Source organism: Anomaloglossus baeobatrachus, chromosome 6 (assembly GCF_048569485.1).
Source record: "Anomaloglossus baeobatrachus isolate aAnoBae1 chromosome 6, aAnoBae1.hap1, whole genome shotgun sequence".
In the NCBI taxonomy this organism is placed as follows: domain Eukaryota; kingdom Metazoa; phylum Chordata; class Amphibia; order Anura; family Aromobatidae; genus Anomaloglossus; species Anomaloglossus baeobatrachus.
Window position 1 is genome coordinate 414,349,687 of NC_134358.1, and position 25,277 is coordinate 414,374,963.

At 40.9% G+C, this 25,277-nt stretch overlaps 1 protein-coding gene across 2 annotated transcripts in view; it reads right to left on the reverse strand.

The window, feature by feature from the left end:
- Positions 1–9,371: 9,371 nt before the first annotated feature.
- The window catches only part of EGFR (epidermal growth factor receptor), a 282,394-nt gene continuing 266,488 nt past the window's right edge, over positions 9,372–25,277 (reverse strand). For both annotated transcript variants that reach the window (XM_075315153.1, XM_075315155.1), the window contains exons 21-28: positions 24,863–25,018; positions 21,901–21,976; positions 21,667–21,813; positions 16,847–16,944; positions 15,544–15,702; positions 15,403–15,450; positions 12,846–12,945; positions 9,372–11,700 (exon numbers count right to left, since the gene is read on the reverse strand). In XM_075315153.1, the coding sequence (XP_075171268.1) occupies positions 11,345–11,700; positions 12,846–12,945; positions 15,403–15,450; positions 15,544–15,702; positions 16,847–16,944; positions 21,667–21,813; positions 21,901–21,976; positions 24,863–25,018 (1,140 nt within the window). In that variant the 3' untranslated portion in view covers positions 9,372–11,344. The remainder of the gene's footprint in view (positions 11,701–12,845; positions 12,946–15,402; positions 15,451–15,543; positions 15,703–16,846; positions 16,945–21,666; positions 21,814–21,900; positions 21,977–24,862; positions 25,019–25,277) is intronic.

The window sequence follows — 25,277 nt, forward strand, 5'->3', positions numbered from 1 at the left end:
TTTTTTTTTATAATATAAATCTGGTTAGAGAATCATTGCACTTCAATTGTGTAAACAGGTAGAGTTGTGAAATTCTCCATTCCAGGAAAAGCCTAAGCCGAGCCGTTGCTAAAGTGACCCCGCGCTGTGAATGTGCTTCCTGTTTACCTGGGTACTGTTATTTTGTACAATGGATAAGTCACACTGGATTTTTTTCACTACCTTTAGAATGGTTTCACTAAAATTTGGTAATGATGTTGTTTTCGCATGGATAGGCTGTGCATGGCCAAGAATTGATGTCGGAGGAAAAATCTGGTGTTACGCTGTGCACTTTCAAGTGAATGAACAGTCTAAGGCTATGTGCGCACGTGTGCGTATTACATGCAGTTACGCTGTGATCTGCAGCACAGCGTAACTGCATGCGTCCTGCGTCCCCTGCACAGTCTATGGAGATTGTGCAGGAGCCGTGCGCATGTGACATATTAGAACGCAGCGATTCGGCTGCTGCCCGAATCGCTGCATTCTAAGAAGTGACATGTCACTTCTTCCGTGCGGTTTGCATGCTGTCTATAGGGAGAGGCAGCAGGCAGAGCGCATGTTCTCTGCCGGCACCATGCGCTTCAGAACGGAGCTTTTCAGCTGCGCTCTGAAGCGCACCTTTTAGGTGTGGTGCAGAGCGCACACGTGCGCACATAGCCTAATACCAAATCACACCAATTCCTTCTCCTTTATACTGTTGATCTTATCTCTGGCTTATAAAATGGGGTCTTGAATGAGGGAATTTCATATATAACACCTCCAATGGGAACCCTACTGAAGGAAAGTACGGTATCGTAAATAGCACTTGTCTTCTGTTCTTTGACTATATAGATGTATGTGTTTTAATATTAACACTATCTTAGGGAATTGCTCAACACACCCAACACAGGCGTATAAGAGGCTCCAATATACAGTTTAGCTTCATTCTTTGCAGTGTTTTTGCCTAGGGTTGAGCCATGGGGGTTAACAAAAGTGTATTCGTAAAGGGATCCAACAAAAAAACGAACAGGAAAAACCAATCCCTCAATTCCCTAATTCCTATTAGCTTTTTAGGGTTGATCCATGCAAATGCAACCAGCCATTTACCAGGTAATGCAGCTCCAGTAAAGCAGCTACATAGTAAATAGAAAATATCCAATTTATAGGAAAGTATACTATCTATAGCACTATTATACACAGGTCATGCCATATTATGCACAGAGCATTATTATATACAGGACAATGCCATGTCCCCTAATAAAAATATAAATACCGCCCGTTACCTAATCTATATGTATCTGGATGGCAACATCATTTTTCTTATTTATTTTTGGGTTTTCTTTATTATTTTACATTTCTGTTATCATTACTTGGAAAGGATATTATCATACATTCCACATATTAGTAGTTAGAAAATTGCTGATTTTAAAATGGAATTAATGGGGTAATGGGGTAAACATTTGCATAAAATTTCCAAAAAGTGGATGTCAAATGTTGTTCTTATGAGAGCTTGGTAGAGGATAAGCTTGTAGACATTTAGTTACAGGGAATCTGTAATGTCCCCAAATGATTTTGTCCTGCAGTTGTAGGGTTAGTTTTCAGGTTAATAGTGTTACATTGTTGCCCAGTCAATTTACTGAAGGCGCGGCTACTTGGAGAAAAGAAATCTTATTCCTTCTGCAAGCCGCCGGCTTTAAGTAGTAGAAGCTTGCCTGGTGCAGCTTCAGTCACTGTTCAGTGCAGAGTGCGCGGTGGCTCTAAGCCCACCACAATGCCTTTATTGACAGCTTGCTTAGCAGTACATCTATGGAGAGCAAGCCGTCAGTGTCGAACTTTTTTTTCAGCTACCATTCACAGCTGTTACCACTCCATGCACACGTCTCTGACTGAAAGCCGGCTCTACTGGGAGGAATAAAGTGTATTTTATTCTGGTTGTCACTCTTTCAGCAAGACAACCAGACAGCATTATAAGATTATTAACATGCAGATTAACCCTATATCTGCTGGTTAACATCATTTGGGGACATGACAGGTTCTGGTCTCATAACTTCTATCTACATGTTTGTGTTTATCATATACACACCACGCTTCTTGTTGTATTGTCTTCTTATCTATCTCTATTCATGTTTTTTAAGCTTACTTATACGTCTGAAGTAGGGGACAGTGAAGACGGCACTGATTGGGCACTGTTCTTGCATGATATAATAACCTCACATGAGCTCCAAGAGAGCGAGTGCCAACACCACTGGATTGATGCCGGGATGGGAGGTGAGTATAAACTTATTTTATTATAATGGGTCAAACATGGGGAATGTGAACGGATTGACCAAGTAGTGGACAACTCCTTTAAGGGATGAAATTCTGCCCATGCACATGTTCCTCTGGGGAGAAGAGATTGGAGCTAATTGCATGGGACTCCTTATTTAATAATTTTCCACCAATTATATTTCATCTTTATAAATGTAAGAACCACAGTATATGGAGTTCTGTATTAGAAAAATAATCTTAATACATTCTAATAATAAACAGCAAAGACAGTGTTAAAAAGTTGCCATTTTGAACTGGTCATTGTCAGTCAACTGGTTATGGATGTAATGCACATATTATTTTCTATAGTATGTATCTATACTGCTCTTTACCCTAAGCCCAATCTTTTAATAAGGTACAGTACAGATTTTCAGGACATTTCGTTCTTGGTCATGTGAGCCTCTTTGTATATAAGTTTCGGACCTTTGTAAATGTAAATACAGTTTATTTTCCATAAGGTAGCGTCCATGGAAAATGACTTTGAACAACACAAACTCATGCTCAATGTTGGGACTCTGTAATAAATACATTTTTTGTATATTTAAAACCACCCACATTGAAGTTCTTGCTATACAGGGATAAACTATTTGCTTTAAAAGTTCACCCTAGCATAGCTTTTAGTCCACTCATAAACTAAGAGGCTTCTCAACTGTCAGTGATCTGCAAACGTTACAGAACACACATTGAAGGAGACACGAGCCGCATTGCGTCCCTCCAGCTGCTGGTCATATGATCAGAGGAATGATAGAAAGGAAAATGCTAGAAATGAGCGAATCAAACTTGTGTTGAATTTTTGGAAATTAGCTAAAGTTAGAAAATGTAAACAACAAACAAATGTAACGCTTGGCACAAATCACCAAAAATGTTCATTGCCATCTTACAGATTGCAGAATACCGCATCAGCCAACGATAGCTCACATGACCTTGGGCACAACTGGGCATCCTACCCTTTTACAGTTTCTATATCACATGGTGTAATACAACCAATCATGAGGGACTATTGTAGCCAGCTGTAAAGCAGATGCAGGGAATGTAGCAGCCATTTGGTGGTGTATCTGAATAGTAACAAGATGTTAAAGCTTAGCTATAGAACTAGTGAGAGAAAGCCATAAAACAGTGAAAAACTACACAGGTAATGTCTGTGACTTCACAGCAGTGAAATATGGTTAACATCCATTTACACATAGCCAGATATGTTGAGGTAATATGACATTACTAAGAGAATGTTTGAATTGGGGGGCTTGAGAGGGGTTGGAAACAATGCTAGGAGACCTCAGTATTATTAACATCTTTGCAGGGCAATTAGTGCAAATCGCTTCCCCAATAATTACATTTTAGGTCAAAATTCGGCAAGGCTGCCATATTAAAATTTCAAAAGATCTGCTCAACCCTAGAAGATACAGCTAATAACAAGAAAAAACAATGGAGATGAACACCAGAGGGAGACTTTCCACTTGACCAAACGTGGAAATAAAGCCTTATACTAATTCCAGTAAATTCATTATGTTTTATATGATATTAGGGTATAACATAAATAGCAATCCTATAATATACTGACACAGGGGCGGACATATTATTGGGGCAACCTGTGCAGATGTACAGAGGCCCAAGAGGTAAGGGGGCCACTTCTACCTCCAAAGAAGCAAGCAGCTTTTGTCGTTGAAGGACCTATTGGGCTGCAAAGGCCCTAATTACTGTTCTTACACAGGGGCCTTTCCTGTCTCTGTCCACCATTGTACTGACATATACAGCTATTTTTTTGTAGCCTACTAGTGGGATGTAGGCTGATCACGTCGTATAATACAAATAGTTATTTACCAAATAACAATTGCATTTTAGCATAATTACAGTGTACACATAGTAGAAGCCATCTTGTAGACTGATCCAAGACTGAACCAAAATGCTGAACATGAAAGCAATGAAGGATAAAGCAGCCAATCTGTGATGGGCTCACTAACAGTAACTTTGTAATGCATTTTACGGAAGATACAGCCAGTCACAGTCCATAGCTGCAGTTTGCATTCTGCAGACGCCAATTGTGAAATCTGCCTGGTCTGTACAGCGTTGGGGCTCGTGTAGATGGCAGTAATTTCGGTCCAAGTGCGATCCGACAGAACATTGTATTGCCCTCTTGACCAACGTTATTCAATAATGCAGTGCATATGTTCAACTTTTTCTTTGGACCAAGTTGTCCGAGGAAAATATTCACAGCATGCACAATTTGCCTCCATAAATAGGATCAGACTCGGCCATTCAAGTCTATGGGTCTGTAAAAAAATCAGAATACACTTAGATGGCATTTGAGTGCAGTCCAATTTTTACGGACTGACAGAATGGAGAAGATGGAGAACTTTTTTTATTATTATTCTCCATATCCCAAAAAATGGATCCCATTCAGATCAGAGTCTGATTAGCATAATTGAACTTTTTTTCTCGGATGGAGAAAATACGGTATCGTGACCCTAGTCTTCACTGTAGCAATTTACATTTTAGAAAGTGATATCTTTTCATTAAATGCTATAATAGAAGATGTGTTGGTCAACAAGGTAATCCAGTCCTTCTAATGACAAGAAAAATTATGAGTGCAGCTTTAGGGTAAAATAAGATTGAATTCAGAGAAAAAAGAAGCCTCACTGGGCTGGGAGCACATGAGGATGACCAGATGTATATCATGCGAGACTCCAGCCAAAAGCCCTGACCACGGGGTAATATATGAAAAACAAGGTGCAGGTGAATCTCCAGAAAATCATGTTTTTATTGTAGCAAAAAATTAAAAGTCCATACATAACCTGTGGAATGACTTTAAAAGTGAAAACACCTTTTAATAAATTAGCTGGAGTCTTACCAAAACTTTGCAACTAGTGATACACTGATGCCCCCAGCAACTGACAGAGAAAGGCTACCCATGCAAATCTCTCCTCTGATTTCTTAGGCTTAAAGGGGCATTCCCATCTCCAAGATCCTATCCCAATATGTAGTAGGTGTAATAATATTAATAATAATAATAATAGTAATAATAATAAAAAACACCTCCAATTAGAAATGTAGACTAGTTCTTCTGATTCACTATGTTGTTTACCTTATGTTTAGGGCATTGCAGGACTTTATGTATCCATGACCACACATATAATCACAGTTAGTTGCTTTTGGTTGTAACCATAGATACCTAAGGTACTGCAATGCCCTGCACAAGAGGTAAGCGGAATAGCGAATCAGAAGAACTATACTACATTTCTAATTGGAGGTATTTGCTTATATTATTATTACACCTACTACATATTGGGATAAGTTCTTGGAGATGGCAATACCCCTTTAATTCACTAATTTTGTGCTGGAAACAGTCCATAGACTTAAAGCATAACCGTTGTTTTAATTTTTATTTAATTAACAGTAGCCATGAAAATAAGCAACTTTGTAATATATTTTATCAGACAAATGTGCTTCTTTCTCTGACAGAATTGATCAGTATTATCAAAATTCTCAATTCTGAGGTAAAATCTGTATTCAGGGAAGACTCTCCCATTACTGAGATAGGAGATGGCAGCTGTTACTGATGAGATTCTATGTAGCTACCATGTTTTTCTTAAAATAAGCCCTAGCAGGGATTTTAAGCATTTTCAGAGCAAGGCTTAAATATAAGCCCTTCCCTGAAAATAAGCCCTAGTCGCGGATCAATAATGAAGTGTGCATGCAGCTAAAAAAGTTACATATACTGCAGGACACTTCATTATAGAAAGCGGGCACCCCGCAATCACACTGACCAGACGCTGAGTGGCAGGACCTGTAGCGATCGCACCCCCGCACACATCACATCACACACACAATCACACATCACATCACACACACAATCACACATCACATCACACACACAATCACCCTTCAGATCGCTCACACACACACACTCACGACATCCAGCGATACCGATCCTGAAAAACCGTGAGGTGGAGTGCAAGGACCTGGGACACATAACTTCCTCCCATCCCTACAGCCAGGGTAGATGCTAGAATGTACGGGCTCCTGACAGGTATAACCTAACGGACACACTCTGTACCGCTGGATGGATGGAGTGTGTGTATGTGATATCTAATGTGTGTGTATGAGTGTCTGTGTTATGAGTATGTGTGTGTGTCCGTCCAGCAGCAGGAGGCTGCATGCAGCATACTTGCTGGCAGTTGCTGCCGGAGATCACAGGGAGGACTTCGGAGTCACTCAGCCGTCCGGGGTCTGGTAAGTATGAGTTTCCTGAGAAGGGGGGGTGTCTGTTTTTTTGGGGGGAGTAAACTTACCCCCAACCGTGTTTCTCCAAGAATAAGACCTCCTCCAAAAATAAGCCCTAGCGCTTTTTTGGGGACAAAAAAAAGTATAAGCCAGTGTCTTATTTTTGGAAAAACATGGTAGAAGAGGGAGGAGGGGGCGGCCCTCTGCCTCTAGCTCCTCCCTCTGCCTCTAGCTCCTCCCTCTACCTCTCTCTTCCCTCTTGCTTCTCCCTCTGCCTCTAGCTCCTCCCTCTGCCTCTAGCTCCTCCCTCTACCTCTCTCTTCCCTCTTGCTTCTCCCTCTGCCTCTAGCTCCTCCCTCTGCCTCTAGATCCTCCCTCTACCTCTCGATCCTCCCTCTACCTCTTGCTCCTCCCTCCACCACTCGCCCTTCCCTCTCACTCCTCCCTTTGCCTTTAGCTCCTCCCTCTACTTCTTCCCTCTCGCTCCTCCCTTCTCCCGTCATCATAGAATCTCATCAGTAACAGCCGCCATCTCCAATCTCAGTAATGGGAAAGTCTTCACTGAATAGATTTTACCTCAGAATTGAGGATTTTGATAATGACTGATCAATTCTGGCAGAGAAAGAAGCAGATGTGTCTGATAAGATACAATAGTACATTACAAAGTTGCTTATTTGCATGTGAATTATCGATTTATGAGATAAAAATTATAACGATGGTTACGCTTTGATATAGAGATAATGGGAATTTATCAAAATCCCAACCATGTTTTTTTTCAAACCATAGCATTGTGAGTTTATTGGGGTGCACATTACCATGAAAAACTGCAGTAAAAGAGAACAGATCAGGCTTGTTTCTTCTACAAAATTACCATTACCTAAGTTACATTTGGCATCGCACAGCCGCACTAACCGAAGATCCAAATCTGCGGATCATGATGTAACCGCATAATTCTTACCTTATTTTCAAAAGTATATTTTATAATATATGCATTTTCCAGCATTTAGGCTCCAGTCAAGGATCGACATGATGAAATCATCATATAGCAATGTGTCATAATGCAACTTTTGCATTACACTGTAAATGGTGTATGATAATTGTGCGGGGGTTGGCTGAATATTGGGATACTATAGATTTGTGAATTTGTAACGACAACTACCGAACACATTACACAATGCAGTACACAAATATACATGCATGTAATTAAGTGCAATGTGTAGGATTATAGTGCGCACAATCAGTAACGCTCTAAAATACTAAACATTCAAACTTTTTATATCTAAATAGATGTTTAAGAATTTCATAATTTATATTGGTGTTGTACTGTAATTTTTTTTACACAAAAGTAAGATACATTTCTATCTGTCTTCAACCACCACTAAGTGGAGTCCGGGAGCTTAAAAGGAACCTGCCACAAGATTTGGCAACTCTAAGCTGTGGCCACCACCACTGAGCTCTTATATACAAGAGTCCAGCCCAAGCTGTATAACATAAAAAAGACCTAAAGGACGGTCAGGTCCGATAGGCGGCGCCTCCTCTCTCCGGTATGGCGCCTCCACTCTGCGGCGCTTTCCGTCCTTCTTGTTCTGTGGCCTGTGTGCATGATGCATCTACGCCATAAACAGTAGCTGGCATTGAGGTCCTGCGCAGGCGCACTTTGATCTGCCTTCCTCAGGGCAGATCAAAGTGTTGTAGTGCGCATGCACGAGCGGTCTTTAACCTTTCCTCGAGTCTGTGCAGGGCAGATCAAAGTGCGCCTGCGCACATTTACATCATCGGCCTGTGTGGATGACGTAGACGAGTCATCTACACTAGGCTAGGTAGAAGGAGGACAGAGATCGCAGCAGAGAGGAGGCGCCACACTGGAGAGCAGCGACACCCAACTGATTGAATCGCCCTTTAGGTGAGTATTATAAAAGAGTTTTTTAATTATACAGAGCGGCCTGGGCACTTATATACAGTATTCTGGAATGCTTTATATAGGAGCTCAGTGATAGTGACCGCAGCCCATAGTCGCCAAATTTGGTAACAGGTTCCCTTTAATGAACTTTTATTTATAATCCACTTAACACTTTAATTATAGCAAAGTGAGGTGCGGCAATTAAAAAGAATATGTCAGCTGTTTTTTGCTATGCAATGTGAGGGCAGCATCTTGTAGGACCAGAGACCCTGATTCCAGATGTGTCACTTACTAAACTGGGTGGTGCCTCAATAAAATCAGTGTTTTATCACCACAACAGGGCTAGGTGTCTCCTGTCAAATGCTCTGTGTAACTCCACCCCCACTAGTGATTAGCAACTTTTTCTCAAGGCACAGTATGCACAGAAAGCTAACAATCTTTGGTGTGAACAAGGGTATACTGGGCTCAACATTCTGAGTACTGCTAGATCTGCAGCAGAAAAAACATCAAAATTACTGCATGCAGCCAAGCTAGTGAATAATTGTCTCTGCCCCTACATCACTCAGCTCTCAGATTACATAGCAAAAACCTGGGGACAGATTCCCTTTAATTAAGGAGACTGGCATGATGGTGTTCACAATGTCTTAAAAAGTGCAAGATAAACAACAAATATAAAAAAAAGGAATTTTAATAGGCAAAAATATATGTTTACTTAAAAAAAACTACATCAAATCTTAACTAACAGGTAGTAAAACAATTGTAGAAAAAATTATTGATATTATATATATATACTGGGGCAACACATTCTTTGAACGTTTTTAGAATTGAGGATCACATTCTACTTTTTGGTTTAATATAATTTTGAGACTCATCTAATTAACACCATTTTGCTCTACTCCAATTGATAACCTACCAGTGAGAAGTGGTCAACAGACAAGGTGCAGATTCATTGACGTAAAGGTAAAGTTTTATTAAAAAAAGGAATGTATGAATGGATGAATAGGATGACGATGATGATGGTGATGATAAAGTAATAGACAAGCCATAAGACATAAACCACAGGAGAAAGAACCAGCAATACCGCAAATCAAGAGTGCAATACCGGAAATCAAGAGAGCAATACAGTATGTTCTACAGTATTGGCAATAACTTGGAGGAAATTTCAGAAATGAAATATAAGCAGCTATTGAATCACATATCAATGCCCCTAGCGAGTTTTAATGGCGTCCTCTGCCCACTAGTGTTACAATTCACAAGGAACATTGTAAAATGTAATTGACTCTACAGAAAGAGAAAAATGGTACCACTGCCCAACACAAGCGTAGACAACTGATTTACTACCATCTCATTTTATACTAATTGTTTACTAATTTACAAAACACTAGCATAAAATCTGTTAAAGGACCTTGACTGATGTACCCTGGGCAAGAAAAGTCATGTCATGAGTGGGGTGCTACAGAGCAACATCTTTCTTGTAGTTCTTCCTCAATGGAAGAGCCAAGTCATCATTCTTGGAGGATCCCAATCCATTTCATTACAGGAGTTTATGAGATTATATGTAATTAGTGCAACAGCTCCATTTTCGTCCATGGGCTATGTCTGGCAGTTAAGCTCTGATCAACTGAATGGAGTAAAGCTGCAAAGTCAGAAAGAGACCATGGATATTTCTATGAAAAATATAAAGGTTCTACTTTTAAAGAACTCCCAACACACAGTCTAGTACACCTGAGGCACAGCTATAGAGGTGTAGAGGTAGAAGTCAAACCAGACCTTGATGCCTGAAGGGCCAGAAAAGCATATACCAGTACTGTAAGTGGTATGTGAAGGCTGGGCTGTTTCAGATTCTAAATTTGGTACCTTTTAAAGGGGTTTTTATTTCAGATATCTTCATTGGAATCTGCACCTACATTGAGATTGAGGTCTCGTGCCCATGGGAATGGGAAGTTGGTGGTGCATGCATGGCTTGCTCTATTGAGAACCCCAAGTGGAGGATACTATGGATACACGACCACCTTCCTATACCCGTCAGTAGACAACGTTCACTCTGTTCTTGAGATAAATGTCTGTCAAATCGGTGGACCTGCACTTATCAGACTTTATGAGACATCTTGTTGATAGGTCGTACATGTCTTAGGTTGGGAGTATACTTGGACATTTTATCTTGGCCTTCTACCTGCTTGAATGGTACATCCAACGTTGACCATGTTACCTTTCCTGCCATCTGATACTGTACATACCTACCCTGACGACCATTGGTGAATCGTTCATGCATTGCCTGATATATAATGAGGTTTACTATGTTTGTATATCACTGTGCCATTCCATGGCGGACATTAGTCAGATTTTAAACAATTGTACAGATATTATACTCCAATATATACATATTATCCAATGAGCCTTCTCCAAAACACTGGAAAATAGCTCCTTGTGATAAAGTACCAATGTACGCTTTTGTTTTTTACGGTAGCCTCTCTCTTCCCAAGTCCCGAGTGCTAAATATTAAAATAAGCTTTATACACAAGATTTCATGCCTAAAATGACAACATGTTCTGTATATCAACTTTGATGCACAAATACCATTCAGCTTGGACAAAACACATAAAACAAAAAGGTGCAAGAATATCTCTACACAATATAAAAACACAGGAATTAAAAAGGATTTTAAGCAGATTAAAAAAAAATCTCTTAATATATTTATATATAAAAGTGTTATAGGTTTTGTCTTTGAGACAAACCCAAGGAGGAACGTTGAGAATGAGTCACTGGGGACTATAGATCCCAATATATTTCACTGTACAAGTGTAAGTGCCCATGACTGTAATGCGCACTCATCGTATTAGGGTCCATTGTCCACAAGCGTTCTCTGAGAACTCACTGTGCCCCGATAGGCAGAATGCCAGGAATGGTTAAACCAACTCATGGTCATGCTGAAGCTTCAATATAGTCACTCGCCAATGCCAAATATTCACGATTTTCAGCTGCAGGAATTTTAAATCCATTCATTTTGGTTCCTTTTGGGAAAAAGTCCTGTTGATAATCAGGATTGTCCAGACTTATTTGCTGGCCAATTTTTTGGTCCCAGATGGCAGGATAGTCATTTTCTGAGTGGTTTAGAATGGTCTGATCCGAGTTCAGGTATTCTGGATTATTCACACCATTCCCATAAGAACTCTTATGATGGCCGTTTGGAGGCTTTGTATTCTCAGGAAGGAGATTATGGTAAACTGGGTTAGCGATGGTTGAGATCTGTGTCTTCAGATTTGCCTGGTTGACATATTCTGAAATGTAGAAAAAATGAATAGATGTATAACAGTAAGCTCTTTGCATAAAACCGAAAAAAATTCCTTTGCAGGAGTCTGGGCATGAAAGAGTATAAATATCTGTGCTATGTACTGTAAAAGGAAACAGCCAAAGAGATGCCTTAATAAAGTCAGTGCTGTGTGCAGCATGTGGAACCCCCCTGAAACGTCTCAAGTCACTGATTAGCACCAATATGCAAGATGACTAATACACACTGCATTAAAAATTCTGTAAACTCCTTATGCAAATACCCTCTTCAAAGAGAAAGAGGGAAAGACTCTACCGACACCAATCCTAAAAGACTATATCGACCATTTAACAAGCTATGCTACATGACTTAAAAATAAGAAAGATAAGAGACCAAACCAGAAACTCCATTTTCAGACACATGTTAAGGGTGTTTACCCCTCATCAGTGCAAAGCAGGAAGTCTCATTTATCTGGGTGAAAGACCTCTGACAGAATTGTAAGGGGTAATGTTTCTTCCTTACATCCTGTTACACCTCTCACCCAGGGAAATCAGTCATCCTGCTTTGTACTGATGAGCAGCAAACACCCTGAAACTTGTGTCTTGTGCAAATGAAGTTTCCGGTTTCTCATATTATTCTAAGCCATGTGGCAGAGGTCATTAAAGTTCAATATTGAATTTTTGGATTGCTGCTCGAAAAGGCACTAGAGTTCAAGAAGCTATTTCTTTTTCTAAATTTCTAGAAGCACATTGTATGGCCTATAAGTCTCCTTACGCCAACTTGGCACTGTCCACAAGTCTCTCCCATCAAACTTTTTAGTGCCTAACCATATGTAAATATGTATATAATTGTAATATAGGCATGGTAATATACTCACAGATCACCATCGTCCTCAGTATCCATCGCCACTCTGGTCCTCTTTACGGGTGGGCAGATACTGGTTATTATGACTGGCTGGTCACACTGGGCTCTATGGGTGAGCTGGAAGTCGCTTTCACAATGTAAGTCTATAGCATCTTGTTCTGAAGCTCGTTCTGATGCTCAATACACTTACTTTGTAAAAGTTACTTTTGGCTGACCCATAGAACCCAGTATCTATCTATCTATCTATCTATCTATCTATCTATCTATCTATCTATCATAGCTGGTACTAACCTGGAATAGCATGGAATTCATCATCAAGACTGTCATTCAGAATGACTGTTGGGTCAGTGCTATATCTCTGGATGAAGCTGTCTTCTCTGATGGGTGGGCCCTGTGTGACGGTGGTAAAAAAGCAAATGGTAAATTCACTGTATGCATCCCAGTCATGTCTATGATAACACATTGGTGTAGCACATAGAGAAATATATGTGGGACCTTAGGATCCTATTACATTACATTGACAGTACTAGAATTACTGTCAGTACTTATGTATTTTTACATGGAATCCAGTGTGCCCTCCAATTCCCCATTGGCGTTTTGTGGTTGCCTCTATGAAAAGACATGTAAATATAGTAATACACACTACATAGAATGCTTTACATACAGTGCCTACAAGTAGTCTTCAACCCCCTGCAGATTTAGCAGGTTTGATAAGATGCAAATAAGTTAGAGCCTGCAAACTTCCAACAAGAGCAGGATTTATTAACAGATGCATAAATCTTACAAACCAACAAGTTATGTTGCTCAGTTAAATTTTAATACATTTTCAACATAAAAGTGTGGGTCAATTATTATTCAACCCCTAGGTTTAATATTTTGTGGAATAACCCTTGTTTGCAATTACAGCTAATAATCGTCTTTTATAAGACCTGATCAGGCCGGCACAGGTCTCTGGAGTTATCTTGGCCCACTCCTCCATGCAGATCTTCTCCAAGTTATCTAGGTTCTTTGGGTGTCTCATGTGGACTGACTAGACTAGGCCACTGCAACACCTTGATTTTTTCCCTCTTGAACCAGGCCTTGGTTTTCTTGGCTGTCTGCTTTGGGTCGTTGTCTTGTTGGAAGATGAAATGACGACCCATCTTAAGATCCTTGATGGAGGAGCGGAGGTTCTTGGCCAAAATCTCCAGGTAGGCCGTGCTATCCATCTTCCCATGGATGCGGACCAGATGGCCAGGCCCCTTGGCTGAGAAACAGCCCCACAGCATGATGCTGCCACCACCATGCTTGACTGTAGGGATGGTATTCTTGGGGTCGTATGCAGTGCCATCCAGACTCCAAACGTCACGCGTGTGGTTGGCACCAAAGATCTCGATCTTGGTCTCATCAGACCAGAGAACCTTGAACCAGTCTGTCTCAGAGTCCTCCAAGTGATCATGAGCAAACTGTAGATGAGCCTTGACATGACGCTTTGAAAGTAAAGGTACCTTACGGGCTCGTCTGGAACGGAGACCATTGCGGTGGAGTACGTTACTTATGGTATTGACTGAAACCAATGTCCCCACTACCATGAGATCTTCCCGGAGCTCCTTCCTTGTTGTCCTTGGGTTAGCCTTGACTCTTCGGACAAGCCTGGCCTCGGCACGGGTGGAAACTTTCAAAGGCTGTCCAGGCCGTGGAAGGCTAACAGTAGTTCCATAAGCCTTCCACTTCCGGATGATGCTCCCAACAGTGGAGACAGGTAGGCCCAACTCCTTGGAAAGGGTTTTGTACCCCTTGCCAGCCTTGAGACCCTCCACGATCTTGTCTCTGATGGCCTTGGAATGCTCCTTTGTCTTTCCCATGTTGACCATGTATGAGTGCTGTTCACAAGTTTGGGGAGGGTCTTAATTAGTCAGAAAAGGCTGGAAAAAGAGATAATTAATCCAAACATGTGAAGCTCATTGTTCTTTGTGCCTGAAATACTTCTTAATACTTTAGGGGAACCAAACAGAATTCTTGTGGTTTGAGGGGTTGAATAATAAATGACCCTCTGAATAAACTTTTCACAATTTAAAAAAAAAAATAAAAAAAGAAATAACATTCTTTTTTGCTGCAGTGCATTTCACACTTCCAGGCTGATCTACAGTCCAAATGTCACAATGCCAAGTTAATTCCGAATGTGTAAACCTGCTAAATCTGCAGGGGGTTGAATACTACTTGTAGGCACTGTAACTACAACCACTATACTGTGATATGTAATGATATTACCCCATAATGACCAAGTGGCATAAATGTATGACACTTGACTCTGGGCACTATTAACCTTGCACTATTTTAAATTTATGGCATGAAGTTAAAGCTTCTGTAAAGTAGCAAGAGCAAGTCCTATCCCTGAGTATCAGACACAGCTGGGTACACTGGGGAGAAGACAGAAGTAGTTTACTTCCACTTCTGTCTTCTATTTTGCGGGCTACTTAGCGTTCAGTGAGCACTAAGTAGAGTAGAGATGCATCGGCACTGTCTGCATAGCAAGGCTACTGGGTAATAGTAGACTCGATAAGCTCTACAAGTGATGGCTGGCACAGTAGATGTCAGTTTTCCCCTGTAACTTGGGCTCTGATTGATGTGCACGTTACATAGAAAAAAATGTTCAATAGAGGAAAAAAAATGTTTCTCAGAGATTTTTTGGTGATCTCTCGGGGGAAAAATTTAGTAAAAAAATCTAAATATGTATAAAACATCTGTAAAAAATGGTAATAAAGTCCCTACGATGAAAAAGGCAAAAATATATATATTTTTTTTTCCCGATAAAATATATTCTCTTACACACATCATGTCATTTGTAGAAAATGACACATGGTCTTACCCCATTTCGAGTTATGCACACGATGGGTGAATTGTTGCTTGTGGAACTCTAAAAAAAAAAATAAGGGTGCAAATATTATTGAAAGGGTATATAATTGAGACTACATACTTTGCTTAAATTCATGCAGAAATGCAACCGTACCATTGTGCTCAAGAGTGGTGTCCGAGATGTTTGAGGGCTGGTGAAAAATCCTTGATGTGGTATCAAATATTCCTCAGCGTCGACAATATTTTCCATTTCATCCAAAGTCTGGTGAATCTTAGACGCAGGAGGGCTGGGTAAATTCATTCTGTCGTCTCCCTACAAAAAAAGGATATAACATTGTGCCACTTTAATAGTATATTATTTGTAATAATTGGAAAACATTCTAGTCCATGTTCACACTAGCATTAGGTCTTTTCCATCAAGATGCTTTTTGAAAATGTCATAGTGTAACATACCTTGGTGTTGGTGGGGTTGGAAGGTATATGTCCCCTTGTATTGGATTCTCACAGGTTATTTAGATACAGTACTATGGCACTGAACTGAATTCATGCTTTGGAAAAATGACAGCCTAGGACTCTGGCATGCTGGCCTATTTGTGCCAGTAGAAAAAAAGTAGTAAACCCTCATTATCTCCCACCTGGACTACTGCAACCTCCTGCTCTTTGGCCTCCCGTGTAACATTCTCGCACCCCAACAATCTATTCTAAACTCTGCTGTCCGACTAACCATGACATACTAACCCTAACCATGACATACAAAGCCATCCGCTACCTGTCTCCTCCATACATCTGTGACCTAGTCTCCCGGTATTTACCTTGCACGTAAGCTCCGATCCTCACAAGATCTCCTTCTCTACTTCTCTCTTATCTCCTCTTCGCACAATCACATATAAGATTTCTCCCGTACCTCCTCCATATTCTGGAACTCTCTACCCCAACATATCAGACTCTCACCTACTTTGGATACCTTCAAAAGGAACCTGAAGACCTACCTATTCCAACAAGCTTGCAACCTGCAGTAACCCAAAGTCCACTATAGTGCAGCACAACCAGCTCTGTCCTCACCTACTGTATCCTCACCCATCCCTTGTAGACTGTGAGCCCTCGTGGACAGGGTCCTCTCTCCTCCAGTCTGTGCCTTGCATTGTTCATGATTATTCTACTTGTCTACCTGTTCCCCTTTTCATATGCAAAGTGTGGAATAAATGGTGCTATAATAATAAAGAATATGAATATAATAATCTACCATGAATAGTTAGGATCTATTATGAAATGGCTCATGTAAACTGGCATGATGTGGCATGGCTAGTGTGACCAGAGCTTATAGCACACTGGGCAGTGCAGATACAGCTGTGTGGCTAAAAGTCATAGATTCAGTAAAAATTGGACCAGAACTCTTGTGATGTCATATGAAGCAGAGACTTTCTTAAATACCTGCCTATAATATACATTAATCTTACCTGTATTACAAGGTAGCGTGTTGGGTCACGAGCCATCTTACTAAATTCTGCACTTAGCTCTCGGAATTTTGGACGACTTGCAGCATCTATCATCCAACCTACATATAATAAAATCACAAACACATACAAAATAAATACTAACATAAAACTTTAATTTATGTCTGACAGCATAAAAGATCACTTTATCATGAAATATTTATAAATTGCAACTAGATCCCCAAAATCTACTGTTAATCATAAGTACTCTTACTACACATACCTATATATACTCATACTTATACTCGACTAATCATATTGATAATTACTCATACGCTTATCTACTATACATACTCATAAGTACTTTTATTCATATTTACTCTAACTCATAAGTACTCTTACTCATATCTCTTCTTACTCATATCTACTCATACTTATAAGTACTTATACTCAACTAGTCATATTCATAACTACTCATACTCTTATCTACTACACCTACTCATATCTACAGTACTCTAACTCATAAGTACTCTTACGCATATCTACGCATACTTATAAATACTCCTAATAAACTTTAGTCTTACTTATATCTACTCATAATATATTCAACGTATACTCATCTGTACTCTTACTCCTCCTAACTACTCATATCGATACTTTCTCATATCTACTCATACTCATAACTACTCACACTACTCATGACTAACCATACTAAAAACCCTTTTACTCATAACTACTGTTACTCATATCTACCTTTACCATTATCTACTCATACTCATTTATTCTCACACTCAGAAGTGCTCTTACTCATGTCTACTCTTCCTTATCAGTAGACGACTATGAATAGATATATACTCAACTAACCATATTTTTAACTACTCATACTCTTATCTACTACACCTACCCATAAATACTCTTAATCATACCTCATGTTACTCATAAGTACTCTTACTCATATATACGTATACTTATCAATACTCATACTCATGTACAGTCTTACTCATATCTACTCAAATTTATACAGTCATATGGTAAAGTTTGGGCACCCCTATTAATGTTAACCTTTTTTCTTTATAACAATTTGGGTTTATGCAACAGCTATTTCAGTTTCATATATCTAATATCTGATGGACTGAGTAATATTTCTGGATTGAAATGAGATTTATTGTACTAACAGAAAATGTGCAATCCGCATTTAAACAAAATTTGACAGGTGCAAAAGTATGGGCACTTCAACATAAGAGTGACATTAATATTTTGTAGATCCTCCTTTTGCAAAAATAACAGCCTCTAGTTGCTTCCTGTAGCTTTAATGAGTTTCTGGATCCTGGATGAAGGTATATTTGACCATTCCTGTTTACAAAACAATTCCAGTTCAGTTAAGTTTGATGGTCGCCGAGCATGGACTGCATTTTTCAAATCATCCCACAGATTTTCAATGATATTCAGGTCTGGGGACTGGGATGGCCATTCCAGAACATTGTAATTGTTCCTCTGCATGAATGCCGGAGTAGATTTGGAGCGGTGTTTTGGATCATTGTCTTGCTGAAATATCCATCCCCTGCGTAACTTCAACTTTGTCACTGATTCTTGCACATTATTGTCAAGAATCTGCTGATACTGAGTTGAATCCATGCGACCCTCAACTTTAACAAGATTCCCGGTGCTGGCATTGGCCATACAGCCCCAAAGCATGATGGAACCTCCACCAAATTTTACTGTGGGTAGCAAGTGCTTTTCTTGAAATGCCGTGGTTTTTTTTTGCCTCCATGCATAACGCCTTTTTGTATGACCAAACAACTCAATCTTTGTTTCATCAGTCCACAGGACCTTCTTCCAAAATGTAACTGGCTTGTCCAAATGTGCTTTTGCATACCTCAGGCGACTCTGTTTGTGGTGTGCTTGCAGAAACGGCTTCTTTCGCATCACTCTCCCATACAGCTTCTCCTTGTGCAACGTGCGCTGTATTGTTGACCGATGCACATTGACACCATCTGCAGCAAGATGAAGCTGCAGGTCTTTGGAGGTGGTCTGTGGATTGTCCTTGACTGTTCTCACCATTCTTCTTCTCTGCCTTTCTGATATTTTTCTTGGCCTGCCACTTCTGGGCTTAACAAGAACTGTACCTGTGTTCTTCCATTTCCTTACTATGTTCCTCACAGTGGAAACTGACAGTTTAAATCTCTGAGACAACTTTTTGTATCCTTCCCCTGAACAACTATGTTGAATAATCTTTGTTTTCAGATCATTTGAGAGGAGAACTTGCAAGTGGCCACCTTAAATACCTTTTCTCATGATTGAATACACCTGCCTATGAAGTTCAAAGCTCAATGAGGTTACAAAACCAATTTAGTGCTTTAGTAAGTCAGTGAAAAGTAGTTAGGAGTGTTCAAATCAAGAAATTGATAAGGGTGTCCATACTTTTGCACCGGTCAAATTTTGTTTAAATGCGGATTGCACATTTTCTGTTACTACAATAAACCTCATTTCAATCCAGCAATATTACTCAGTCCATCAGTTATTAGATATATGAAACTGAAATAGCTGTTGCAAAAACCCAAATTGTTATAAAGAAAAAAGGTTAACATAAATAGGGGTGCCCAAACTTTATCATATGACTGTAAGTACTTATACTCAACTAATCATATGCATAACAACTCATACTCTTATCTACTACACCTACCCATATGTACTCTTACTTATAAGTACTTTTACTCATATCTACGCATGCTTATAAATACTCATACTCATGTCTAGTCTAAGGCGGGCTTTGCACGTTGCAACATCGGTAACAATGTGTTACCGATGCTGCAGCGATAGTCCCGCCCCCGTCGCACGTTCGATATATAGTGAAAGCTGCCGTAGCGATTATTATCGCTACGGCAGCTTTACATGCACATACCTGCCGTGCGACGTCCCTCTGGCCGGCGACCCGCCTCCTTCCTTAGGGGGCGGGCCGTGCGGCGTCACAGTGACGTCACACGGCAGGCGGCCAATTGAAGTGGAGGGGCGGAGATGAGCAGGATGTAAACATCCCGCCCACCTCCGTCCTTCTCATTGCAGCCGGGAGGCAGGTAAGGTGAAGTTCCTCGCTCCTGCGGCTTCACACACAGCGATGTGTGCGGCCGCAGAAACGAGGAACTACATCGTACCTGTCGCTCCCCCAGCATTATGGAAATGTCGGAGGCTGCAGCGATGATACGATGACGACGATTTTGCGCTCGTTCATCGTATCATCTAGGATTTACACACTACGACATCGCAAGTGACGCCGGATGTGCGTCACTTTCGATTTGACCCCACCGACATCGCACCTGCGATGTCGTAGTGTGCAAAGCCCGCCTTATTGTTAATTACTCATACTTTTAAGTACTTATGCTCAACTATCCATATTCATATCTACTCATACTCTTATCTACTACACCTACTCATATCTACAGTACTCTAGCTCATAAGTACTATTACTCATATCTATGCATACTTATAAATACTCATAATTATGTATAGTGTTACTCATTTCTACTCATACATAGTCAATTTATATTCTTACTCATATCTACTCTTATTCCTAATTACTCATAACAATGCTTACTCATAATATCTACACATACTCTTAACTACTCACACTACTCATGACTAACCATACTAACAACACTTTTACTCATAACTACTCTTACTCATATCTACTTTTACCCTTATCTACTCATACTCATTTATACTCACACTCAGGAGTGCTCTTACTCATGTCTACTCTTCCTTGTCAGTAGCCGAGTATGAGTAGATATAAGCATTCTAATTCATACCTACTTTTAGGCCGGATTCACACTGTTTTGTGTCTAAGGCGGGCTTTGCACGCCGATGCTGCGATGTCGCACGCAATAGTCCCCGCCCCCGTCGCAGCAGCGATATCCTTGTGATAGCTGCCGTAGCGAATATTATCGCTACGGCAGTTTCACATGGACTCACCTGTCCTGCGACCGTCGCTCTGGCCGGCGACCCGCCTCCTTATTAAGGGGGCGGGTCGTGCGGCGTCACTGCGACGTCACACGGCAGGCGGCCAATAGGAGCGGAGGGGCGGAGATGAGCAGGATGTAAACATCCCGCCCACCTCCTTCCTTCCGCATATCCTACGGAAGCTGCGGTGACGCCGGTAGGAGATGTTCCTCGCTCCTGCGACTTCACACACAGCGATGTGCGCTGCCGCAGGAGCAAGGAACAACATCGGACCGTCGCGTCAGCGTAATTATGGATTACGCCGATGCTGCACCGATGATACGATTACGATGCTTTTGCGCTCGTTAATCGTATCATCGAGCCTTTACACACTACGATGTCACATGCGATGCCGGAAGTACGTCATTTTCAATTTGACCCCACCGACATCGCACCTGCGATGTCGTAGTGTGCAAAGCCCGCCTAAGTCTGTGTAGAGACTTTGATACACAGGTCTCCTGACCTGAACGGGGTAGTCTCATTTATGAGGCTGTTGAGTTTGGGTGAATCCCATGATCCGTAACACACGGATGTAGAATGCAAAATTCCTCTTATTTCCTCATGCTCAGTTCAAGAAATCAACTAGTTAATGCAAATATCTTTTTCCTTAGACATTTTTGGGGTTTAGAATGTTTACACATGAGATGCCTGACCTTAATCTAGTTTTATATAGCTGCAGTATATTGCACATGATTAGTAGACTGCTTACACTACATGATATATACAATACATTAAAGTGTAGATTATAACTCGAGCTTCACAAAATCACAAGCAAAGGATGTAAATAACATAACTACTACCGTCCAAAACAAGTCATGTTGATTAAAAAAGAAATTTTATTAGTTCCTTACATTTCACCATAATCATGTAGACATCAATGGTGCATATGGGGGGCTGAGGAAGACGTTCTCCTTTCTCTAGAATTGTTGATATTTCACTGGCTGGAATTCCATCATATGGTTTTGAGCCAAAAGTCATAAGCTCCCATACTGTGACACCTGCAAACAAAATATATCAGTAACTTTTCTATTTGAATAATTCAATATGGCAATGGTATATGCTAGTATACAATGGTTAAAACTCACCGTAGCTCCACACGTCACTTTGATGGGTATAGGTTCTGTGTAATATGGATTCCAATGCCATCCATTTAATTGGAACCTAGAGGATGAAACGTGAGTCACAGATTTGTAATTTGGGAATTGAAGCTGAAGTGACATATAGAAGGTTTATAGTTCAACATTTTACATATATAATGATATGGTGAATATTGGCGCGGTTTATATTAAGAGCAATTTAAAGATTACCATCACTCGTAAACCTAAATATTCTGATCACAGTGGTCATTGGTGGCTCTAAAGAGTCATTCAGAATATTTGATTCTTATATCAGTTTTCATAGTAGTAATAAGAGTTTTTCTAAGGCCTTAGAGAGCTAAAAAATATAAAGGATGTAATACTCTTACAGCTTCTGTTCTGTCATCAGCCCTCACTGGTTTCTATTTCTAGGTTCTATGTCAACACACTGTAAATTGCCAAAATGCTCATTCAGCTAATAAATGGCTACATCGGTGACCTGCCTGAGCCACTAATTGATGGAGCAGGCACAGTGTCGAGGCAGACCTACAAAGCAGGGACCGGTGGGGACTGGGTAAATATTAAAATAGGAGCAACCCAGTATTGGTGAAGATTGAATATTTTTTTTAAAGCTGTCTGAGCCCTATAATAGTTTTTATACCCAGGAATCTTTTATTTTACAGAATCTGTTTTTGTCAAGACAAAAATCAGTAAGTGGACCCTCTCCGGTGGGAAGGTAATGTCAGAAAACTGTCACTATCATAAGCCGCCATACACATTAGAGCAGTGGTCCCCAACTTGTCTCTCCTTGAGAGCCACATACAGCTCTGATAGAGGGTCACGAGCCACATCCAGCTCACGCCCCCCTGTCACAGCAGTGACACCCAGAGCCCCCATTACTAGTATAATGACAGCCAAACCTTTTCAGCAAAAATCACACCAACGCAGTATACTAAGAACCAGGGATACCCATTATATCCCCTTTTCAGATCTGCACTTCTGTGTCGGGCTACTTGCAAAAGTCCCCATCTGGAGACCTGCTCTTCATATCTGTTTGCTAGACCTGGTGCTAATGTGCCAAGCCGGCAGACATCCGCGAGCCATACATTATGGGCCTGGGAGCCACATGTGGCTCCCGAGCTACAGGTTGGGGACCCCTGCATTAGATTATTGTCGGCTTATCCTACCAACAATCTATTGAATATGGGGTCTCCTGAGTGTCTCCTATAGGAAAATGTCATGGAAAACAAGGATCAGGCATGTAGGATTTCAATAGGCCTGATCTTATCCCAACGTTAAGCCACTGCTGCCGTGGTTATTGTAAGAATGGTGGCAGCAAGTTGGATGAATGAGTTTTCACACAAAGGCTTTGATATTTGTATGATTTTAAACATCTGTGGATGTGACATAGAGGTGAGGTGGATGTGAGATGTAGTGATATCTAAACATTCTGGTGTTATCTAATATATAAAGCTCAGTGTATGTGTGTATGTACAGTATGTGTGTATGTGTGTATGTGTGTATGTCCGCTAAAGGAATCCGCACCGTCGCATGTACAATCATGAAATTTTGCACAGACACTCCATGTGACTCAGGGAATATCATAAACTATGTTTGGGCAGGAAAATTTAACCCCGTGCTTTCCAGTTACTCTACAAAAATCCTGCAGCTATTAAACTGAATGGAGCTGGGAGCTATAGTAGACTATAAATAGCAACTGTCAGTGGTTGCTATAGGAACAAAATAAACTGTTAGTATAAGATAGGATAGACGGATAGAGAGACAGAAAACGACAGGCAGACATAGAGAGACAGACTGGGAAAGAGACAGCCGGGGAAAGAGACAGCCAGAGAAAGAGACAGCCAGAGAAAGAGACAGCCTGGCAAAGAGACAACCTGGCAAAGAGACAGCCGGGCAAAGAGACAGACGCCCAAAGAGACAGACCTGGAAAGAGATAGACCTGGAAAGAGACAGACGGGCAAAGAGACAGACCTGGAAAGAGACAGACGGGGAAAGAGACAGACGGGGAAAGAGACAGACTGGGAAAGAGACAGACTGGGAAAGAGACAGACTGGGAAAGAGACAGAGCGGGAAAGAGACAGACCTGGAGAGAGAGAGCCCTGCAAAGACACAGCCCAGCAAAGAGACAGCCCGGCAAAGAGACAGATGGGCAAAGAGACAGACGCGCAAAGAGACAGATGGGGAAAGAGACACATGGGGAAAGAGACAGATGGGGAAAGAGACAGACCTGGAAAAAGACAGACCTGGAAAGAGACAGACGGGCAAAGGGACAGACCTGGAAAGAGACAGACGGGGAAAGAGACAGACGGGGAAAGAGACAGACAGGGAAAGAGACAGACGGGGAAAGAGACAGACGGGGAAAGAGACAGAGCGGGAAAGAGACAGAGCAGGAAAGACACAGAGCGGGAAAGAGACAGACCTGGAGAGAGAGAGCCCTGCAAAGACACAGCCCGGCAAAGAGACAGCCCGGCAAAGAGACAGCCCGGCAAAGAGACAGATGGGCAAAGAGACAGACGGGGAAAGAGACAGACCTGGAAAGAGACAGACCTGGAAAGAGACAGACGGGCAAAGGGACAGATGGGCAAAGGGACAGACGGACAAAGGGACAGAGAGAGACAGATACAGAGATTGAGACAGATATACTGATGCAAATACAGAGAGCTATAAACAGACAGACAAGGAAAGAGACAGACAGCGAGACAGACAGACAGCGACACACAGACAGAGACTGGGGAGAGACAGAGAGACAGTTACTATCCCGGGCAACGCCCGGGTACTACAGCTAGTTGCAGATAAACTTCAAGTTTATGACCTCATAATATTTTTAGGGAAAATTGTTTAAATAGTTTATGTACATTTAATGTAATTATATAGGTAATGTTCACAAGTGATCAGTTTTATGGCACAGTAATCCATGTATGAGTATAGTTAATATTTTCTTTCATCTTACCTTTCCACCCTCTGCATGATATTCCTTTTCATCTGCCCCCAATAGCTTGGCCAAACCAAAATCTGTAATCTTGACATGCTGGGGAGCTTTAACAAGGACATTCCGAGCAGCCAGATCTCTGTGGACTAATCGCCTTTCTTCAAGATAATTCATTCCCTAGGATGATACAAAAATATAATTAGAAAACAATTAAACTATTGTGACCTATATGATCAAAACTGCGCCTGCATGCCACATTTTTGAAAAAGGTAAAGATAAAAATGTCAAATGCAAATTTGTTAATTTATGGGGTAAGATAGGTAATACGTACAGATTCCCCAAACTCTGTTATATGTTCCAAAGTATAAACTTAAAGTGACTGTCCACTACTAGGACAATCCCTTCTGATTCCACATGTTTTCCTCAGATAAAATAG